Source organism: Salvia miltiorrhiza, chromosome 1, assembly GCF_028751815.1.
Source record: "Salvia miltiorrhiza cultivar Shanhuang (shh) chromosome 1, IMPLAD_Smil_shh, whole genome shotgun sequence".
Taxonomy (NCBI): Eukaryota; Viridiplantae; Streptophyta; class Magnoliopsida; order Lamiales; family Lamiaceae; genus Salvia; species Salvia miltiorrhiza.
The window spans coordinates 35,362,137-35,384,310 of record NC_080387.1 but is presented as its reverse complement, the minus strand read 5'-3'; the positions used below and the strand labels follow the sequence as shown (position 1 = coordinate 35,384,310).

Genomic DNA, 22,174 nt, shown 5'->3' with positions numbered 1-22,174 from the left:
TATATATATATATATATATATATATAGGGGAGGGCTAAAATAAGTACACTTCTTAAGATATAAAATAAGAATAATTTTCAATCCTTAGATCATCAAGATCTACGGTTGATTCGTAACCCTGTTGGATGAATTTATGGTCCTGAGTTCGAATCCCAAAGGTAGCAAAAATCTATTTTTCACAATTCATACCTTTATACAACGAATTCATACGTGTTCTACATAAAATTCATACATTGAAAATTGCTCTTATTTCTTATTTTAAGATGTGTTCACGGTAGCCCACCCATATTTATATATATATATACACGTGTGTTTGTGAGTGTTAATATATATATTTCTATTATTTTTTTATATTTAATGAATATGTAGTTTAATTTTAAAATTTATATTTTGATAAAATAATAACAAACACATCCTAGCAACAATTATCCTAAAATAGACGAGTAAGGATTATAACATTTTAAATATTTTTTATGCATTAAATAGATAAATTAATTCGATCAAATTCAATCAACAAACAATTAAACTTTCCAATTGAAATAACAAGTGATTTTGCCAACTATATATATATATATATATATATATATAGGGAGAGGTTCAGGAAAGAACCATAAATAAAAAAAGAACGGAGAACCATTTTCAGCCATTCGATCATCAAGATCTACGGTGGATACATCATCTTGTTGGATGAATGCAGATCCTGGGTTCGAATCCTGAAGGGAGCAATTTTATTTTATTTTTTTGAGTGCATTTATTTTAAAAGCGAATGCATTAATTTTTACAGTGAATGCATTAGATTTGATGGTTCTCCCGTTCTCACAAATAATGTAGTTCTCTCTAGAACCACACCCTATATATATATATATATATATATATATATATATATATATATATATATATAGGGAAGGGCTAAAATAAGAGCATTTTTAAGATATAAAATAAGAATCATTTTCAGCCCTTAGATCATCAAGATCTACGGTTGATTCGTAATCCTGTTGGATGGATTTATGGTTCTGAGTTCGAATCTCAAAGGTAGCAAAAATTTATTTTTCACAATTCATACCTTTATACAGCGAATTCATACGTGTTCTACATAAAATTCATTCATTAAAAATTGCTCTTATTTCTTATTTTATGATGTGCTCTCACAGTAGTCCACCCATATATATATATATATATATATATATATAGAACTTATAGTTGGGGTTTAGGTGAGAAAATAATTTTGCTATCATTATGCTATTATATAGATTGATGAGGAGTGAAATACGTTCGCATGCGTGATCATGACACGTGTATATCATAATGTGATGATCAGTCGATAAATAATACAGGGGGTGTGAGATTTACCTGCCAGGGAAGTGACATTTCGCAGGGCTGTAAATGTACATCGAAAAAGATACTATCGTACAGGCCTAGACATGTCTATTGTGGGAAATGATATTAAATACTCAGAGCAAGTTAGTAGACCGATATCTTAATCACTACATGGGAGGAAAGTACACCGTTGATATCATCATCCAACCGTGTAACATAAGACAAATTACTGAGTAACAATGATAGATCGTTATTTCTACAATAATCACATTTACCAGTGCATGCGAAGTACGTGAATTTATAGGAAAAGACTGAAATACCTCTGATACTTGTATCGTATAAATAGTTGGCTGTCACCGGCCGATCAGATGTTATATCCGCCTGAAATCAAGTTTTATAGACAATTTCGAAGTTAAAAGTTAGAAGAAAAAAAACCTATATCAAAATGCATAATTCGAAATTCATCTATATCAAAATGCACAAACTAACATCTCATCTATATAATTTCATAACAATACGAATTAATACCCTTATATTTCATGATATACATCAACTAAAAATGAATTTCTCTCTCCAAGCAATATAATTAACTCAAAGAAATTAAAATGTACTCTCTCCGTCTATGAAAGAACTTCCTAGGAGGGAATGACACGGGTTTTAGGAAAAAGATTGTTGAGTGTATTGGGAATGGTGAAAATATGTTATAATTAATATTGAGAGTTGTGAAAAAGTGAAAAGTAAGTAATTATAGGTGGCGGGGTATAGTTCAAAAATAGATAGGAAGTTTTTTTGTGGACATCCAAAAAAGGCAAGATAGGAAGTTCTTTCGTGGACGGAGGGGATATTATTCAACTAAAATATAGCATGTGTAAATACTAATTCAATAATAAAACAATATAATTTACAAAATAAAAACCATATTAAATTCAGTAAAATAGTACTCCCTCCGTCCCATTAGTAGTGTCTCATTCTCTTTATGGCAATATTCTTTCTTTCTATACCTAATATTTAAATAATTTCCACCAACTCACTTTATCTACTTTCTACACACTCCTTAATCTCCGTGCCCAAAAGAAATGGACACTACTAATGGGATGAAGGGAGTAATAATTACTATAAAGATAAAAATACACAAAAAGGTGATTTTAGGTGGATATAACATCCAAAGAAATCTTTATTTTTTTTTAAAAAAAATTCACCCTTAGATGAAGACGATTCTTGGGCAAAGTAAATATATTGGAAATCATCCTAATTTAATTGATTGGTGGTATAAGAAGAGGGTTGTTTTAGAAAAGATATAGATATATATTCTTCATAATTTAATCATCCAAACTCAAGACCACCCGCTTGGTCACACACTTTAACACATTTTCTTTTGCAAACTAACATATAATATTATCGATATTGTGTATCAAATATGAATATAATTAGTTGAGATATATTCAATTATTAATATTATATTGTCTCAATTTTTTTAATTTTTTTTTTAATTAATATATATCTTGCATTAGTTAGTTCTATATAGCTGTTGTAGGAGTATATATCAATTCATGCATGAGTTCTTTGAATCTAAAAAATAAAAAAGATACACGGTCGGTTACAAATTACAATAGGGTCGGTCTCATTGAAAAGAAATTCAAATTTTACACCTCAAACATTAAAAACAAAAGGAAAAAAAACCGCATGCAATATTAACACTTAAAATAAATAATAAAAACAAATAATTTTTTAATGCACTAAAAACAATGAATTCAGTCAATATCAATATTTTTTCTTTCAAAATTATTAAAAATAATTCAGTATTTTATGGCATAAAATGCTTATGTTCATAAGATAGGGTAGGCATTTTAAATTTACACTCATTTATATATATATGAATAGATACAAACGCATTAACGTCCAAATATAATATACTAATAAGAAAACTCCAAAAACACGTCGATATGATTAATATAAGAATTAAGAAACTCGAAACACAGGTCGATATAACAGAAAAAGGAATTGACAAATACTGGCATATATGCGATTGAGAAGATTCCACGTGTACATAAAAATACAAATTATGGGAAATCAATTATTCTTATAGACAAAGAAAATCACGCTAAATAGGAGTATATATTAGTCGATTGGAAAGTTATTACATGTGCATCGTTGTAGGCTCATCATCAAATTGCAGGACATAAGGACAAAAACAGGGACGCGTCTGCTGCGTTGCGATTGGAGCACGTGGCAGAACCTCATTCGCGGAGTGGATGGCTGTGATTTTGTGGAAAAGGAGAGGAGAGGGGAATTGGAATTCTCCTTCACATATTCTGACAGAGAAATCGTGCTTTCACTTTCGCTGTCTTTCTTTTCTTTATAGGCTAGGCCTATCGCTGCTCCAATTGAGAGAGAGGGAGAATTGGAATGTCTAATAATGGCAATGAGATTGAGAGAATAACAAAGGAGCTTTCCGAAAAAGCTTCATTACAAAAGATCCCACAATCCCTAAAGTTTTGCCCTTTTTCTAAAATCACACACTCACACTCACACCATCACGTATATGTAACACTTCTTAGTTAAGGGAGCTTGCGATTTATAAATTACTCTAATTTGCGCAATAATACTTGTCTTGAGGCTCGTTCCACTCGATTCTTAAGCCTCTAAATTTTGCATGTGTTCCATAATTGAACCTCGAGCTTGGTGATGAGAAACTAGTCAACTTTATGCTTTTAAACTTATTGGGGATTTGGCTATGCTTGTTTTAAAGAATTTATAAAATTTTAGAGCTTATAAGATGTTTCAAGATCTTAAAAGATGTACTTTTTAAGAGATTATTAATTGTCAAAATATTTGGATGATTTAGTTTATAATCTAGAGAGAGAGGCAAAATTTGGTAGAGAGAGAAAATCGAAGAGGTGAAAATTATAATGATATATGATGAAAATAAAAAATAATAATTGAGTTACTTTTGTAAAATAAGTGTTGCTTATAAGATAATGAGACAAAAAGTTGGGATAAGAGCATCCCCATCGCGCGGCACAATGAGGAGGACCGAGCCGATGAAAGGCGTGCCATGCTGGTACGACCCGAGCATTGTCCATGGTGCCGGGCACGCTCGGCGAAAATGTGAAGCGCGTGTCTCACAAGCGCTTGAAATTAAAAAAAAAAAAAACATTAAAAATTTGAAGAATTTGGCCGTTAACTCCACTTTTCCTTTCTTTCCCCTTAATTTCCCAATCCAACTGTTGGATTCAAACGGCTATTTTAGATTTTTTTTATGGCTTTTTTTTTCAACATCTATATATACCCCTCTTCTACTGCTGAAATAGAAATTTTATTAAAAAGAAAAAGAAAAAAAAGAGAGACCAGATACAAAGGAAGCAAGCAAAAGCACCCGCAAGAAACCCCGGGTAACCAAAAAACAAACCAAGACTAAGAGAACATTTTAAGAGGGTCGTCCTCGTCTAAATCGTCCTCTTCATCGTCCAACATATCGCCCCATTTTTTCTTCATTTTTGAAGAGGCCACAACCGACATAGCATGGGCTGCATCGGTAGAGTTAGAGGAGTTGATCACAAAGTTTTGCAGTATATGTCCTCGAGACTGAGCATACTTCACTTTATTCAGGAACTCCACAGGCGAAGAAGTGTCAGGACCTGGGCCATGCATATCGTCACGGCGTGCTGAGTTTTGGAAATCCGAAGACATGCCATTGATTATGATACGACGGAGCCTGTGCTTGATAGAAGAATCAGAAACTCTCCCCTTCTTGGTGATAGCCCCTTTCGGACGCCCTCGTGTACGAGAAATGGGTCCTGTCGTCCCAGTCAAAGTTAGCACAGCGTTGTTGTCAGTCACAACAGCAAGCGGCTGAACAATCAGAGGTGCAGAACTCCTCTCGTATTCCTGCTCAACTACCTCAATTTGGCTCTTTTCGTCATCTGACCCAGGGTGTTCCATATCCTTTCTACCCTGACTGTCCTGAGGGATGCAAGCATCTGAAGCTCGGTCTCCATCAGAAGGCGGCTTGTCCATGTTATCATCACCAACAAGTCTCTGTTCATCTTGCAACTCTAGAGAAACCAACACAGCAAAGGGATTGGATGAGGTAGGAGAGTCTGAAGAAGAGTTCAGTTTCTGTCCAACCTCAGGAATTTCCTTTCCAGCCCATGCTGGAGTTTCCTGATTTCCGGTGTAGGGACGAGGATGAACCCTGTGGTCATCTACCTTGGACTGACGACGTTCCTCGGTCGTGGTCGTTTTATTTCTTCTGCATTCGTTAGAATTATGTCCCACAACATTGCAGACGGAGCAGTAATAAGGCAAATTCTCATATCCAAACTTGACAGTAAAATCAATATCGCCACACTTAATATCTAAAGCTTCAGGAATATCAGCCGAAACATCTAACTCAACAAGAATTCTAGCAAAGTGACCCACATGAGCCTGTGCAGACTGACCATCAATCAAGATAGGCGTACCCACTTCTCGTGCGACCCCGGAAAGAACCTCTGGGTGCCAATATTCATGTGGCAAGTTAAAGATTCTAATCCATACCTGAACCAGGGTAGAATTCGCTTTGTAGGGATCAAAATTCGGCACCCAAGCCTGGAGATGGAGTATACCTGAGCGTAAACGCCAAGTCGTTTTAGCGAAAGCCGCTGCCCTATCCTCGTCGGTGGTGAAATTAAAAGTGAAGTAACCTTTTCCGAGCGGATGAATCGACCAACCAGCAGCCGGTTTCCAAAGCTGCTGAAGTTCCTCCCAAAGATCCGCTGCAAACCGAGGTGACTCACCTTTGCGGAGGATCAGCCGGCCGTGAATCGCATGGGCGAAACGCTGGACTTGTCTTTGGTGGAAAGAAGGCTCTAAAACAAGGCAACGTTTGAGATCCACCAACTCTGGTCGGAGGATTGTATAGTCATGAGCGGGGACGTCCCTAGGCTTGGAAACTTGCTCTGTCGGACTGCCATCCCTAGCTTTCAGTTTATCTGCAAAAGAGGCTTTCGGCGGCACCTTCGGAGCAGACAGCGGACTGACCACTTTCGGATGGGCAGTCCCGATCGAGCGAGGCGGGATCAGGCCCTTAGGACCATCGGCCTGAGAAGAGACGCCGACAGTATGGGAAGTCATCACCGCAGCGATTTCCGAGAACGAAACATCAGCAGTAACTCTAGCAGCCTCCGCCGAACGATCTGTGACAGTGATGCTCGGAGGCATCGTGATCCCAGACTCGGGGAAGAGAAGCGCCGTCATTACTGTGGAAGAGTTCATTGTCGTCTGATCAGCAGTGGTGAAAACCCTAGTAGAACTGTGTAGTGGCGATGAAGATCAACTGACAGGAGCAAAGTTATTAGACACAATGGGGTAATTTGGGAGGGGAGGCTGGAGCGATGCCATTTCTCACAAATAGTTCAGATCGGCAGCGGAGATTGCAGCGCCGACATCGAGAGAGCAACGTGCGTTTAGCGACGCCCGCTGCCTTGCCCGAGCAGCTCGCTGTGGAGTAGGCCGCGCGACGTCGATGGCGTCGCTGCTCTCAAGCGGCGGCGGGGCTGATGGGACTGAGCACAGCAGCAGCGAACGGTGGGCCGGCGTGCGGCGAGCAACGCCGGGCTGGTGGCTGTCACGTAGTCCAGGCTGGTGGCGCGTCTCCTTGCCAAGGGCGGATCTGGAGAAATCACCCGAAGCCGCCACTGGAGAAGACTCAACGCCGCTGCTGGGTAACTTCGTGACCGGTGCCGTCGGCTTCGATGGAGGCCCCGCTCACCGAACGATCCGGCGAGTCGGCGCGAGTCGAAATCTGGGCCGTTGGCCGTTGGGCGTTGCTGAGGCGGGCGAGCAGCTTGCGGAGTGACAGCGAGGGAAGGTCCAGGCCGTCCGACGGTCCGATCCGGCGCCCAGATCTGGTGTGAATGGACTCCAGGGGGAGAAGACGCGTGAACGCGTGAACGCGGACTTTTACTGAGGATGATAAGTAGTGTCAAGTAGCTCAACCGCAGCTCGTCCTCCAACCGGAGCTCCGCCCGAATTTCGAGCGTATGTGGCTCGACAAGCCTCTATGCGAGACTGTGACATGCACGTTCGCCTCACTTCAGATTTGAAAGAGTACATTTGATTTCGTATTGGTCTGATTCAGCCTTAAAAAAATTATTGCAATTTTTATTTTAATTATTGTATTTTTTTTAAGTCTTTAATTTTATTTTAATTATTGTAATGTTGAATTTTATTTTAATGAAAAGTATAATTTTAAAATAGAAGAGTAAAAATGAGGTTAAATGGAAATAGAGATTTTAGCGTCTCTTATAGAGTCAATGCACTGTGGATGGGATGTGCTAAGGTGGGGACCACCAATTAACGCCTCTCCTTAGGGCATCCCACTGTGGATGCTCTAAAGGAACTTATTTTTGGGGGGAGCTTATAAGCTCTTAGTACTTATTTTTACAATTTATAAGTTTTTTAGAAACTTATTTTATCAAACACTTTAAATGAGCTTATAAACTTTTAAACAGCTTATAAGATATGGAAATTTCATGACACAATTATAAAAATCAGTATTTAATAGTTACATAATATAATATCTTTATTTTTAAATAGCATGCCAATTGGTTGGTATACATCAATTTCTTTCTGCATTCTCTTGTTGGTTTGGGAGTTATAAATTTGAATAGTATTAGAGATTATTAGTACTATATATATATATATATATACATATATATATATATATATATATATATAGGGATCCATAGAGAATTATATTTTTCGAGAGAATGAAAAATAACGAATAAGCCTATAAATTTTACGAATAGATCAACATAAATAATGAACAGATGTATTCAATAAATATGGTAAAAATAATGAAAATCTCGCCCATATCAGGATTCGAGCCATGGCCAAAAATCTTATTCATACGATATATTGATTTATTCATCGAAATTTCTTATTCGAACGCATTCTCTATTCTCAAAATATTTATCAGTCTCCATGGATCTTCTCCCTATATATATATATATATATATATATATATATATATATATATATATATATATATATATATTGTTACATTCAAAGAAAGGAATTGTGTTGAACGTATATAGAGTTCGAACCCCAAAAACCCCAAACGTTCGACAAAATTATTGGTATGTTCAGCCGTATTTACCGATGTTCAATGTTTCTCCATTCTCTACTTATATATTCTATATATATATATATTAGGAGAGAGATCATGTACTATCGAAGTCTTATATAGTATATGTTGTGCCCAAAAAAATCACCTATAACGGAAAGCAATAAGAACACAGAGATTTACGTGGTTCGATCGTAAGATCTACGTTCACGGGGGGTTTTCACTATGTTTTGAGAAGAGATTACAATGTACAAAGATGGCTCGGTTGGGACCGATTGGGATGCTTGAATAATGAATATAAGCCTCTATTTATAGGCAAAATACTAAGAAACCTAGTAAGAAAAGAATTTTATTTAGACTTATAATAGGACTATAATTTTTCATATTTATCATCTTTTCCATGATAATCTCCTTCTTTATCTAGAACTTGATAGTTTTCAAGATAGCTCCAAATCCCGGAAAATCAAGGCTGCTAGACCGTGAACAGCGCTGTTATCGTTGGATCGGCCTTAATCTCCCGGTCTTCAAGGGATGCATATTTTTGTTTTCATTGGTATATAATATTAATTTCGGATCACATTTTATTCATATGACGCAATAAGAACACGACACGTGGCAGAGGCATTCCAAGGAAAAATACACCTAGGATTAAAATAAGAATAAAATTTTTAGATATTAAAAAAAAATCATTTTTTTATCTATTTTTTTTTTTTTGCATCACTCACTGCCTTGATTATGCATATAATGCATATAATTGAACACAAATATGCATTGCATATATTGTGGCAGCATCATGCATATTTTTGCGTGCAAATATACATATTTGTGTGTGTGTGTGTGTATTTTTGTGTGCTGCTGAAATAAAGGAAAAGAAAAGCCTAAAAGGAATCGATCGAATACATAAGGATGTAAACTGAGGACCAGACCTATTAAAACCTTTCCGGGAAGAATCCCATAAAGGAAAAAAAGTGCTTGGCTAACACAAGAAAGACCAGAAGCAAAAAGACGTGACTTAGGGGGGAGGAAAGCTAGCAGAACTCCGATCTGACCATCGCCCCAAAGCAATCTGCTCCACCGTAGGCCAAAAGTAAAATCACGAGCTTGGTAGAATAAGCAACGTGAGACTAGAAAAAAACCCCAACGGAAAAAGCCTAACCGGGACCAGAGTCCAGCGCACCGAAACTCTGAAAAAATCCCAATTAGCCCTCCTAAAACCAAAGCCAAGTTCAAAGAAAGGTGCCAGCAATCCAGGCACGAACAAAGCTCTGCAGAAAGAGGTCCGTGCAACGGATACCTCAAAGACGAGACATGGAGCAGCTGGTCCGAATCAACATCAAGAGCCCCCACAGTCAATCTGCTCCTCGGATGCCCACCCCAAAGTAGAAAACGTTGAGAAAACCAATGCATGACCCTCAAATTAATGGACAACACGAACAAATGAGAGAGTAAAGACATCGTCTAACACCAGTTGAGTAATCTCGGGCACAGCCTCATTCTAGAAATCGGACTAGTCATAAGAAGAATCGAGGAAATCGACAACACGATTCCCTTCCCGATACACATGGGTGCAATGAAATTTAAAATCCAGTATGTGATCAATTTTTAATCGTTTTCGAACGACTCTTAAATTTCCACGACACCAAGAGAGAGCACGCATTGAAAATGTTCACTACGTACATGGAATCTGACTCAATCTAAAGCTTATTCCACCCTTTAGCAATATCATGTTACATGGCAATGAGAAGCGCAAACAACTCCGCTTTAATCGACAAACCCACGCTAGCAGAAAATGGAAACAACCCACAACTTCATTAAAAACATATCTGAAAACCCCTCCCGCGTGCATTTTACCATTTTGAATGGCACAATCATTGTTCACTTTGATCCAAGCGGGTGGCAGAAGGACCCAAGAAATCGAGATAGACTTGGGAATCAGCCTCGGGTTAGTCGGGATATCAATCCGCCTAAACGTTTGAAGGTCATAAATAGCATTGGCTATATGCTCTATATTGAAATTCTTCTCCATCTCAATGAAAGCTAGTCAGATATGTCTGATGAACGTCTGCAGCACCGGAGAAGCCCCATCGTAAATAACCTTATTCTGAAGCGACCAAAGACCCTAAAGAACATAGACCACGCCTCTCTTCCAAAGGGAAGTCACCTTGTAACCCATCGCCGCGATAATAAAGTTCTTCACATCGTAAATTTGAGAAAAGTCCTCATCAAACCACGCAATGACTTGCCTCCGGACGGATCTCAAGAAGGCACATAACCAAAAAATGTGATCAATAGATTCTTTGTTGCAAAAGACATAACATGCATATATTTGGGCGCAAGATGTAACATTTCGGCTCTAGACTTGACGGCTATCCCCACAGAACAATACGAGTCTTTTCTAGCGTGTTTTGTCCTCACTCGCACGTTTCCCGAGAAACTTCCCAAGGGGTCACCCATCCTGGAATTCCTCCAAGCCAAGCTCGCTTAACCTTGGAGTTTTTTCCACATGGGCACCAGAAAAGAAGATGCATCTCGTTGATATGAGTAGCACCTATCAAATCATTTAAGCTCTCCTCGAATATGCAGTCTCATACCTGTATATTCTCATAATCCCTCTCGTTCGAGTGTGTTCCGATTCATTCATGCGCCCCTCCGCTTGGAAGTCTTAATCGGAGCCGCTCCTTGTCCGTGCCTCTTTTGCACCGGAGATCACTCCGCACTTCATCCCCGGGCGTCACAGGCCCACCAGCTTTCGCTTGGTTCATCCCCGAACCACACCGTACTAGGAGAGGTTCGGTTCTGATACCACCTGTAATAGCCGGCTCCCTCCGCCTGAAAGACTTAATCGGAGCCGCTCCTTGTCCGTACCTCTTTTGCACCGGAGATCACTCTGCACTTTGTCCCCGAGTGTCACAGGCCCGCCAGCTTCCGCTTGGTTCGTTCCCTAACCACACCGTACTGGGAGAGGTTCGGCTCTGATACCACCTGTAACAGCCCGGCTCCAGACTTGACGGTTATCCCCACAGACCAACACGAGTCTTTTCTAGCATGTTTTGTCCTCACTCGCACGCTTCCTGAGAAACTTTCCAGGGGGCCACCCATCCTGGAATTGCTCCAAGCTAAACTCGCTTAACCTTAGAGATTTTTTCACATGGGCACCAAAAAAGAAGATGCATCTTGTTGATATGAGTAGCACCTATCAAATCATTTAAGCTTTCCTCGAATATGCAGTTTCATACTTGCATATTCTCAGAATCTCTCTCATTCGGGTGTGTTCCGATTCATTCCTGCGCGCCTCCGTTTGGAAGCTTTAATCGGAACCGCTCCTTGTTCGTGCCTCTTTTGCACCGGCGATCACTCCGCACTTTATCCCCTAGCGTCACACAAGATGTTGTGTCTTTGCAAAATATCAAAAGTCGGGTATCGTCCCATGATAATACGCCAAGTAATAATGGAGCGTCTAGCCGCTACTCCAGTTAACCTTGGGGAATGAGGGAGAGAGGTAATCATAGGCGAGGACCGCTATGACACTGAACCAGGCATGGATCCACGAATGTTCATCTGTGCTAGAGGAGGGTGGGAACGGAAATGATATCAAAAGCAACTTCAGGGAATTCAGCAATAAAGTCATCAATGAAGTGCCAAACTCATATGTATTTTTATGTGTAACGCTATGCATATTTATGTTTATATATGTCCATATTTGTGCTCAATTATATGTATAATTAAGGCGGCGATAGTAATCTGACAAGTCGCCTACTGCAATGCATTTTTGTGTGCAATGTTATGTTAAGGATATTTGTGTTTAAGTGTATGCATATTTATCTTCAATCATAGGCATTATATGCACAATCAAGGCGGCCACCGAGTGGAAAAATATATTTTTAAAATATTAAAAAAAATTATTCTCAATTTACCCTCGCATGTATTTTGCCTTAGAAGGCTTTAGAAGCCCTCTGCCATGTGTATACAATGTGTGGTCCAGATTGGTACTACACATAGAGGGTGTTTGGCTAAGCTTATTTTAAAGAGCTTATAAGCTCTTGGAGCTTATAAGATGTAATTTTTAAGAGCTTATAAGTTGTCAAAGTGTTTGGATAATTGAGCTTATAAACTAGAGAGAGAAAATCGAAAAAAAAATGAACTTAAATGATATATGATGGAAATAATAAATTATAGTTGAAAAATATTTGTAAAAAAGATTGTTGCATATGAGATTATAAAAAAAAAATAAGTTGGGGTAGATGAACTTATTTTTTGGGGAGCTTATAAGCTCTTGGAGCTTATTTTTAGAGCTTATAAGCTGTTGAGGAGCTTATTTTGCCAAACACGAGCTTATAAGCTGTTTTGAGGAGCTTATAAGCTCAGCCAAACATCCTTATAGTACTCTCTCCGTCTCACTTATCTTGGCACATTTGCTTTAGGCACGGAGATTAAGAATAAAGAGTTAAGAGTGTAAAATGGGTGGAGACCATTTATTTTATATGTTATTATGAATGATATAAACTAAAAAGAAAAATGTGTCAAAATAAGTGAGACGGACATAATACTACTGAAACACAATCACATATATATATATATATATATATATTCAATCCATGAATTCAATTACTTAATTGAGTTATAGTTGAACAAATTATAAATTGTTAATCTATTCAAATCCTATAATAATACAATCAAACTAACGAATCTGCCGCCATACCTCGAACCAAAATCTAAAATCCAGTACAAGCATTTCCCAAATAATAATAATAATAAATTGTGCGAAATGTGTAAAGAAAACTTTTAGCAAAGCAAAAGGTATGAAAGCCTGATAAAAGCTGCTTGATACATGATGTCTTAAAATGTTTTTAGGACATAGTGCTTGTACAATTTATCGAATTTTGACTAGTCAAAACTTTATGCAAAAGCTACGACCCAACACGTTTATTATTATTATTATTATTATTATTATTATTATTATTATTATTATTATTATTATTATTATTATTATTATTATTATTTTGCAGCATTTTAGTTGATTATGTATCTTTTTTAAACATAGAGTTTCAGGACTTACGGCTTAAGAAGAGTTAAAATTTAGTCCTATAAATTAATTTGGTGGTAGTTTTAGTTCAAACTTCAATTAACATATTGTTCAAGGCTCAAGCTACATAAATATATTTAGTGATAATTCTAATTTTTTAATTATTTCTGGCAACAGAAAATCTATTTGACCGCCCAATTTTAAGTGTGACATTTTCCCTACTATAAATTTAGTAATGTGAACCAATGAGATATTTTCACATCATCAAATGCCATGTTTCTTTAATATATTTTTGAAAAGGTACACAAAAATATGTTATTTTAATAATATGAAATATCTCAATTATTCATGTTGAAAAAATTTATACGGATAAAAATAGCACGTATAAAACTCGTCTACCAATTAGATTTTAGGTCGACTAAATCACTAGCGAGCTAAATATATTACAAAATTAATTCATGAGACTTGATTGCTATTTTTTATTAAATGACGATTTTATAAAAAAAGAAAAGAAAAAACCAAAAAAACCCTTGAAAGCACAGAAGGAGCAGACTAAGGGCCGAACCTCATTAAAACCTTTTCACTGAAAACCCAGTGGGGAAAACCGTGAAAAGGAAAAAGAGTACTCGTCTAAACACAAAACGAAAGTAGGGAAGAGCGGAAGGGAAAGTTTCCGGAACTCCGGCCTAACCATCGTCCCCAAACTATCCCGGCTCTCACCCCACGGGAAAAAAAAAAAAAAAAAAAAAAAAACAAAACGGGCGGTTAGAACCAAACAGCCACCCATCAGCCCCAACTACCGTTTTTGACGCAGATGGCTATGCGAAGCCATGTCAAGACGAACCGCAGCCCTAATCTCCTCAATCTCGTGCGGCCACCACCCTTCCGAACGTTGTTGGTTAGCCATTATATCGGCCGCCTTGTTTCCTTCTCTAAAGATGTGAGAAACCTGCAGCGAGAAAGCATCTAACATCTTTAAAATCCTATTCCAAATGTTTCATTACCTGATTGGACTTGATTGCTAATTACTCCTTCCATTTCATTACAAATGTTTCATTATTTTTGGGCACGAAAATTAAGAAATATGTAATTAATATTCCCTCCATCCACCAAGAGTGTAACACAATTACCTGATTGGACGTCCACAAAGAGTGTAACACTAGATAATGACATCACTTTCTCATTTTAATTACAACCACTCATTTTTTATGGTTCCACACTAAATTCAACAACAGCCACTCATTTCTACTTTTTGCACATCTATCAATTATTTTTCTTAAAACTCGTGTCCGCCAAAAAGTGTTACACTCTTGGTGGACGAAGGTAGTAGATAAAGTGAGTTGATGAAAATTATTTAAATATTAAGTATACAGAGAGAATATATTGTCAAAAAAGAAATAAGACATTTATAATGAGACATCTCATTATGGAAAGTATGACATTTGTAATGAGACGAAGGAAATACTATAATTATCAATTACACTACATGTGACCCAGTGTCTTTTCGCTGGCTTTGGCGGCCAGCTCATTCCGATGGACGCGGCGAGGTATCGAGGATTGGTTGAGGCTGGAGTTTGGAATGACCTCTGGGCTCTTTTACAGTTATTTGGTGCGCTAGATATTGGGGCTTGGAGGGACATATTCCGTTTATGGCTTGGTGAGCATGAATTCTGAGCTCACTTAGCGTACCCCACAGGTTTTTCATGCGCATGGGATTGCTTGCGTCGGGTTCGGCTTCGGCCTTGGCCGTGGGGTTGTACTGGTGGTACTTTCGTCTGGGGTCTGTGAGCGAAGGACATGGGATGACGCTGGTTAGTCTGGAGCTCTTCTACGTTCATCCTCGTTATCCCCGAGTTTGGGTAAAGAAGTACTACAGCATGTCCTGGTGATGGTTAGCCCGAAGCTTGGGATTGCTGATTTTGCTTCCAAACCTCTTTCTTGCCGTTGGTTCTTGTTTCTTCGTCTTTGTATTAGAAGGGTACTATTTTTTCCTCTTAAAATTTTTGTTCATTGAGTTATCTTTAAGAGGGTTTTAATGAGGCCCGACCCTTAGTCTGCTCTCTCTGTGCTTTCAAGGGTTTCTTTTTTAAAAAAAAAAATCTTAATAAAATCACAATTTAATAAAACATACATATTATATACTTTTAGCTTTATTGTTGAGTAAATATCACTTTAAACCTCAAACTATTTTTGCACTATCAATTATATCCTAAAATATCAAAAATATTTTTTTAAACCTTGAACTATTGATTTTGTATCAATTGTACCCTTCATCCATTTTTCACCGTTTAAATTTTCAATTAATAAGACATATAATGACGTCGTTTTGATTATATAGGTTAAAAAAGAATAATTTTAAATATAGTATGACATTTGGCGAACTACATCAAATTTTCGGAGCCAAACAAATGGACAAATGATATAATTAATACAAAATTGATAATTCAAAATTTAAAAGAATATTTTCAATAGTTCAAGATATAATTAATAGTGCACCAATTGTTTGAGGTTTAAAGTGATATTTGCCCTTTATTGTTTAAAAATATGACCAATCAATTGGGGGATCTAGCATTCCCTTTGGGACTGTTGGGTAATTAAGATATTTGTGTTGGCTCATAGATGTGGTGCATTATCAATTGTCATTCAAAAACAAGCTCTATGATTGGAGAACTTCTGATGAGTGGTAATTTTTTCCATACAAAAATAGTTCAATTTATTGCAAAACGTGCTTTACTAATTTATACTTTATATATGTGCGTGATAAATGCTCTATTAATTCCCTCGATTTCAATTTTTTTTTCTTTAGCAAATCCAAAAATTATTGTAATTTTACTTGAGATGGTATTTCGACTTAGTATTACTTTTGATCAATAGTCCTGTACACCCGGCTGTACGATACATCCAAGGTATTAATAGTATTTCGATATAATGATAGTATCATTTAATATTAATGTCATTTCAATATAATGTTAGTGTCATTTCAAGATAGTATTATTTATATAACATGATAGTGTCATTTGTAAAATAAAATTGTGTTAGTGTCATACCAAAATGATATTAGTGTTAGTGTTAATGTCATTTATATCCGAGTGTACAGTACACTTAAGTATACAGGAGACTACCTCTACATACATAGAGGATTGACCTATAGCAAAAATTTCATTCAACGTAAAAACTACAAATCTTGCATATAACCTATAAAGTAATTGTACTTATGTATTCTTATAAGTATACTGCAATTGCATCTTACCCAGAACCATTAAAGTACAAATTTAGTATAAATTATGCACTACAATTTATTTCAACAAAAAAAAAATATAAATACTTTTCGTGTTAAGTACAAACATTTTACCAGTATAATTTTTAGTTAAATAAAATTTTTAAACATGTGACGTATTACAATATATGATCAATTTTGGGAACCCTGAATACAAAGTGCTTTATTTCCATTTATGGGCGACATACACGTGTTCCCCTGCCATTCCTCGCGACACTCAAGTAAGATCTTTTCTTTAGACAATTCCTATAATAATTCAACCTTTACCTTCTTTTAACGTTATTACTAATTTTGTAACGTTATTACTAATTTTGTAGGCATCATCGAAAATATATTTTATGCTAGCTCAACTGTCTTCTAGGATAGTTACCAAACTCGTAACGTGGTTAGGTTTCTCCCATATATTTGGTTTTATATGGAGTATTAAATTATGAAATATCAAACACAATATTAAATTATAAGTTAAGAAATAGCATACCACTTTAGTGGCATTATAGAGGATTTTTTTTTTTTTTTTAGGGATAAGAAAACTTCATAACTAATCAGCGGAAGAGTTTAACAAATTAAACAGGACAATCCTCATCAAATTGGGGTTGAGAACGATTACAGAGAGCAAACTTTGCTAATCTATCGGCTATGTTATTCCCTTCTCGCGGTGTCCAACCATACACATAGTGATGGAGAGCAGCTACCTTGAGTCGAATATCATTCAAAGTTTGGCCCAAGTATGAATTATCTTGGATGTTCTTCTTCAGCTTCCAGTACAAAAGTTGGCAATCCATAACCAAGATTGTATCTTGGATGAGGCGATCCTCACATAGACGGAGACCCTCAAAGACCGCCTTAGCCTCCGCTTCAATCGCCGTGAAGACGCCCGGGATGAAGCCAAACCTGTTTCCTAACAAACAGCCATCTGCATCCTTCATGATAACTCCAAAATCCAAACCCTCCTGCTCATTAAGCGCCGCACCACACCAAAGCAAAACTTGTCCCTGTCGGCAGCACACACTCGCGATAGGCATCGACTGAGGGGGCTGAGAGCTCACCGGTTTCGTCCAAACTGCACGTGAGGCGATCCGAAGACAGTCAACATGGGAAAACTCCTTTTCATTGAAGAGCAACTGATTTCTGGAGTACCAAATGGTCCATAGTACAATAGCAAAAATAGTATGACTCTCTCTATGGTTGTTCTTCCTGAACTCGTCGATCCAGTGGGAAAGATTGGAAGAATTCTGCGCATCCACCGTTTTCAGCTTAAGAGGCGACACCTCCCAAAGAAAAGCAACCCAATTGCAATCTCTTAATGCATGCTCTCCCGTTTCGATCGCTTCACCACACCTTCGACATATAGGATCGACGTCGATCGAACAACGACGCAAACCCTCAGAAGTTGGCAGGGCATTAACCAGACAACGCCATAAAAAGAGCTTCACTTTAGGAATAACATCCAACCCCCAAATCCACTTCCATAGAGTACTATCATTAGAAGAGGAAGAAGCTTCATTTTGTCTATCATTACAGAGTTAAAGAGGCGCGCATGATTGAAACATGATGTGTAAGCATGTTTAAAGTAAATTTTTGATAAAATTTTGTTTGACGAAAAGTAATTTAATTAAGTGTTTAATTTATATGATTCAGCCTATGTATAATGCAATGCGAATCAAAAAAATATATATTTAGAGGTGGAACACATAATTATATAAACATAAATGTGAAAAAATATTTAATATTAAAATAGAAAATATCTCTCTCGACAAAATAATCAAATAATCATTTATTAATTCATCATTCGTGTTATTTCGCAACTTATTCTTGACATAAGTTATTTCAAAAAATATTCTCTTTATACTTATAGTAGCAATCAAAAGAATTAACATCAACTTGATGAATAAAAACATGATAAAGGACAAGTCATATATGTATATTTATTTCAACAAGCTTCATCGAATGAGAACTAACGTCGTGCAAAATGAGGTACAAATAAAAAAAATTACTAGAAGTTATTTTTTACTAATATTTACGTATACTAGTAATGTTTATAAATTGGGGGTACAACTTATACAGTTATGCCACACTGGATTCATCGGTGCTATGATTAATAACTCAATCTGCACTCTAGTCATTCGATCAATTGAGTAATTATTTACCATTCCAAAATTAAAATTAAGTGGATTATTTAATTGACCTCCAATCTTATTAATTTTATCTATCACATCCATCAAATCAAACATCCCAAAATTTTACTCTCTCTGCTCCATTATAAGTGACCCGAAATTTTTTGGCACGAGAATTAAGGAGAAGTGTTAATTTATTAAAAGTGGTAAGACCCACATCTTTTTAAGGATTAAATTTTTCTATTTATGAAAACAGACCACTTATAATAGAACGACCCGAAATGAAATACATGTCACTTTTAATGGGACATATGGAGTATTCTTTTGGTACGATCATCCACAACCATTTGCACTATTTAGGCGATAATTTTATTTTATGGAGAATGAGTCCAATTCGTGCATCAACTTTACAATCTTATCCTCTTATTTTGTAAGAGCATTGGCAACGGACATCCTCGATGCCTTACTAGAACTCGAGTAGCCACTCGAGTAGGCGTTGCAAGTGAGTGCTACTCGAGTTATCGAGTATGCTCGATAATTTCTTTTTTTTTTTTTTAATTCTCTTCTCCTCTTTAAAAATTTCTCTCTCCTCTTTAAAAACTAAAAAAATCAAGTAGGCTATCAAGGAACCCCAATGCAGCACTACCTACTCAATAACACAACCACTATCAAGTAGGCTATCAAATAGGCTATCAAGGAACCCCATTGCGGATGCTCTAAGTCTAGCTAAAATAATTTGTATTCTTAGATTAAAATAGAATTATTCACACATAATATGTATTTTTAATCATTCAAATTCTATGTTCATTTAATCATTAAATTTCTATGTTTATTTAAGTATCTAATTCGGAGTTTTTACTCCACACACATTCTCAATGGACTCTCTCTCTCTCTCTCTCACTCTATATATATATATATATATATATATATATATATATATATATATATATATATAGGGGGCCGCTCCAATGAGACCCCCTAATTTTAATGAGATCTAGGGTACGATCTGGTGCGTTTATTTTATCAATCCTATGGCTGATATTGTATCTGGAGGGAGATTTTTTTTTGCAGGGTTCGAATCCTGGAGAGAGCAAAATATTTTAAATTTTATTATTCATTAGTATATAGTGCATTGTTCATCAGTATATAATGCCTTGTTCATCAGTATATATGTCTTATTCATTAACAATTTTTTAAATTTTGTTTTTCACCAGTATATACATCTTGTTCGTTAGATATAAGTTTTGTTCATTAGTATTATATGTCTTATTCATTGTCCTAGTGTTTCACGAAAAATAGGGGGTCTCACTGGAGCGCGCCCCTATATAGTGTGTATATATATATATATATATATATATAAGGTTAGGTTCTATAGAGACTAACAAATAAGTAGAGAATGGAGAACTATTGAACATGTCAGTAATTCCCGTTAAACGTTAAACGAACGTACAAATAATTTTATTGAATATTTGGAGTTTTTGGGGTTCGAACCCTGTATACGTTCAACACAAAATCTCGTTAAATGTTGAACAAACGAACGTTGACCGTTAGATTAGATTAGATCAACGCATGAGATTTGGTCTCTGTTCTTTGAATATATATTGGTCTCTATTGAACTTCTGAGCTAAAATAAAAACACATTTTAAAATATATGAACCATTTTCAATCGCTAGATCATCAAGATCTACTATTGATTCATCACTTTGTTAGATGAATTCATGGTCATGAGTTCGAATTTCATAGGTAGCGAAAATTTTATTTTTCGCAATTTAGACATTTACATAGCGAATTCATACGTGTTTTATATCGAATTCATATATTTCCATATGATTTCTCTAATGAGGCGTTTATTTTGGTGGATTAGCCTTGATAGATAAAAATAGTAAGGCTACTCCTATGTTTACTTTGATGGATTGAAACTTTAGGGTATCCTAAGGCCCTTCATTATTTTTATCATTTAAGCTAGTTTTGCTTTATTCTTAACCCATTGAAAGAGTGGGACAGAATAAATCCTACTCTTGAAAGATAAAAATAATCAATCTTATGTGTGTGTGTTGGCCTAACGGTAGATGGTTAATGCCTAAGATCTGAGGTCTTGGGTTCGAGTCTCTTTTAAGTTATTTATTTACTTATGTAATTTATCAACTAGAAAAAAAAAATGATGCAGGTAGAAGCGTGAAAATATATTTGATACTGATAAATATACGAACTCCGTTGATAACCATTGTATGCCGGAATACGTACAATAAGGGTTAATCCGTTGATTCACTCATGAATACCGGAAGAACACCGCGAGAAGGGAACAATCCCACCCCCTACATTTTAACTCTCAATTCGACTCCCCTAAAACATAAATAAAACTCCTATTTATACTAAAACCCTAAACATCTAAAAGGAAACAAACTAACTTGACCAACAAGACAAATCAATAATTAAAGATATAATATATTATACGATTCTATCTTCATCATACTAACTGATGCAGGTAGAAGCGTGTAAATATATTTGATACTGATAAATATACGAACTCCGTTGATAACCATTGTATGCCGGAATACGTACAATAAGGGTTAATCCGTTGATTCACTCATGAATACCGGAAGAACACCGCGAGAAGGGAACAATCCCACCCTCTACATTTTAACTCTCAATTCGACTCCACTAAAACATGAATAAAACTCCTATTTATAATAAAACCCTAAACATCTAAAAGGAAACAAACTAACTTGACCAACAAGACAAATCAATAATTAAAGATATAATATATTATACAATTCTATCTTCATCATTCTCTCCATCCTTGAAACGATTCGTCCTCGAATCGGAAACGTCCTTGATGATGTTCTGCATAGGGTCGATCATATTGACCGTGTAGGAAGTCAAAGATCTCTCGATTCTGTGCTCATAATTCCTTGAATTGTTGAGACAGAAGGTCGTCGCCACGATGGAGATAATCTTGAACATTCTGAACGGTTGATTGACGGGAGACATCGCGTAGGAGCATAGCAAGGCTCTGGATACCAACTGATGCAGGTAGAAGCGTGAAATATATTTGATACTGATAATATACGAACTCCGTTGATAATCATTGTATACCGGAATACGTACAATAAGGGTTAATCCGTTGATTCACTCATGAATACCGGAAGAACACCGCGAGAAGCGAACAATCCCACCCTCTACATTTTAACTCTCAATTCGACTCCACTAAAACATAAATAAAATTCCTATTTATAATAAAACCCTAAACATCTAAAAGGAAACAAACTAACTTGACCAACAAGACAAATCAATAATTAAAGATATAATATATTATACAATTCTATCTTCATCAA

The 22,174-nt window shown here is 36.3% G+C and overlaps 1 protein-coding gene across 1 annotated transcript; it reads right to left on the bottom strand.

Moving 5' to 3' along the window:
- Nucleotides 1-17,288: 17,288 nt before the first annotated feature.
- On the bottom strand, nt 17,289-21,830 carry LOC131007086 (uncharacterized). The gene is made up of 2 exons (XM_057934244.1): nt 21,612-21,830; nt 17,289-18,188 (listed from the first exon to the last, which is right to left on the bottom strand). The coding sequence occupies exons 1-2, from the start codon at nt 21,828-21,830 to the stop codon at nt 17,289-17,291; spliced, it is 1,119 nt and encodes a 372-aa protein (XP_057790227.1).
- Between the last annotated feature and the right edge of the window lie 344 nt (nt 21,831-22,174).

Coding starts and splice junctions, on each gene's coding strand:
- LOC131007086 (XM_057934244.1), bottom strand. CDS start 21,830: ATGTCTCCCGTCAATCAACCGTTCAGAATGTTCAAGATTATCTCCATC. Junction 18,189..21,611: donor AGAATGATGAAGATAGAATT/GTATAATATATT, acceptor ACTCTATGGAAG/TGGATTTGGGGGTTGGATGT.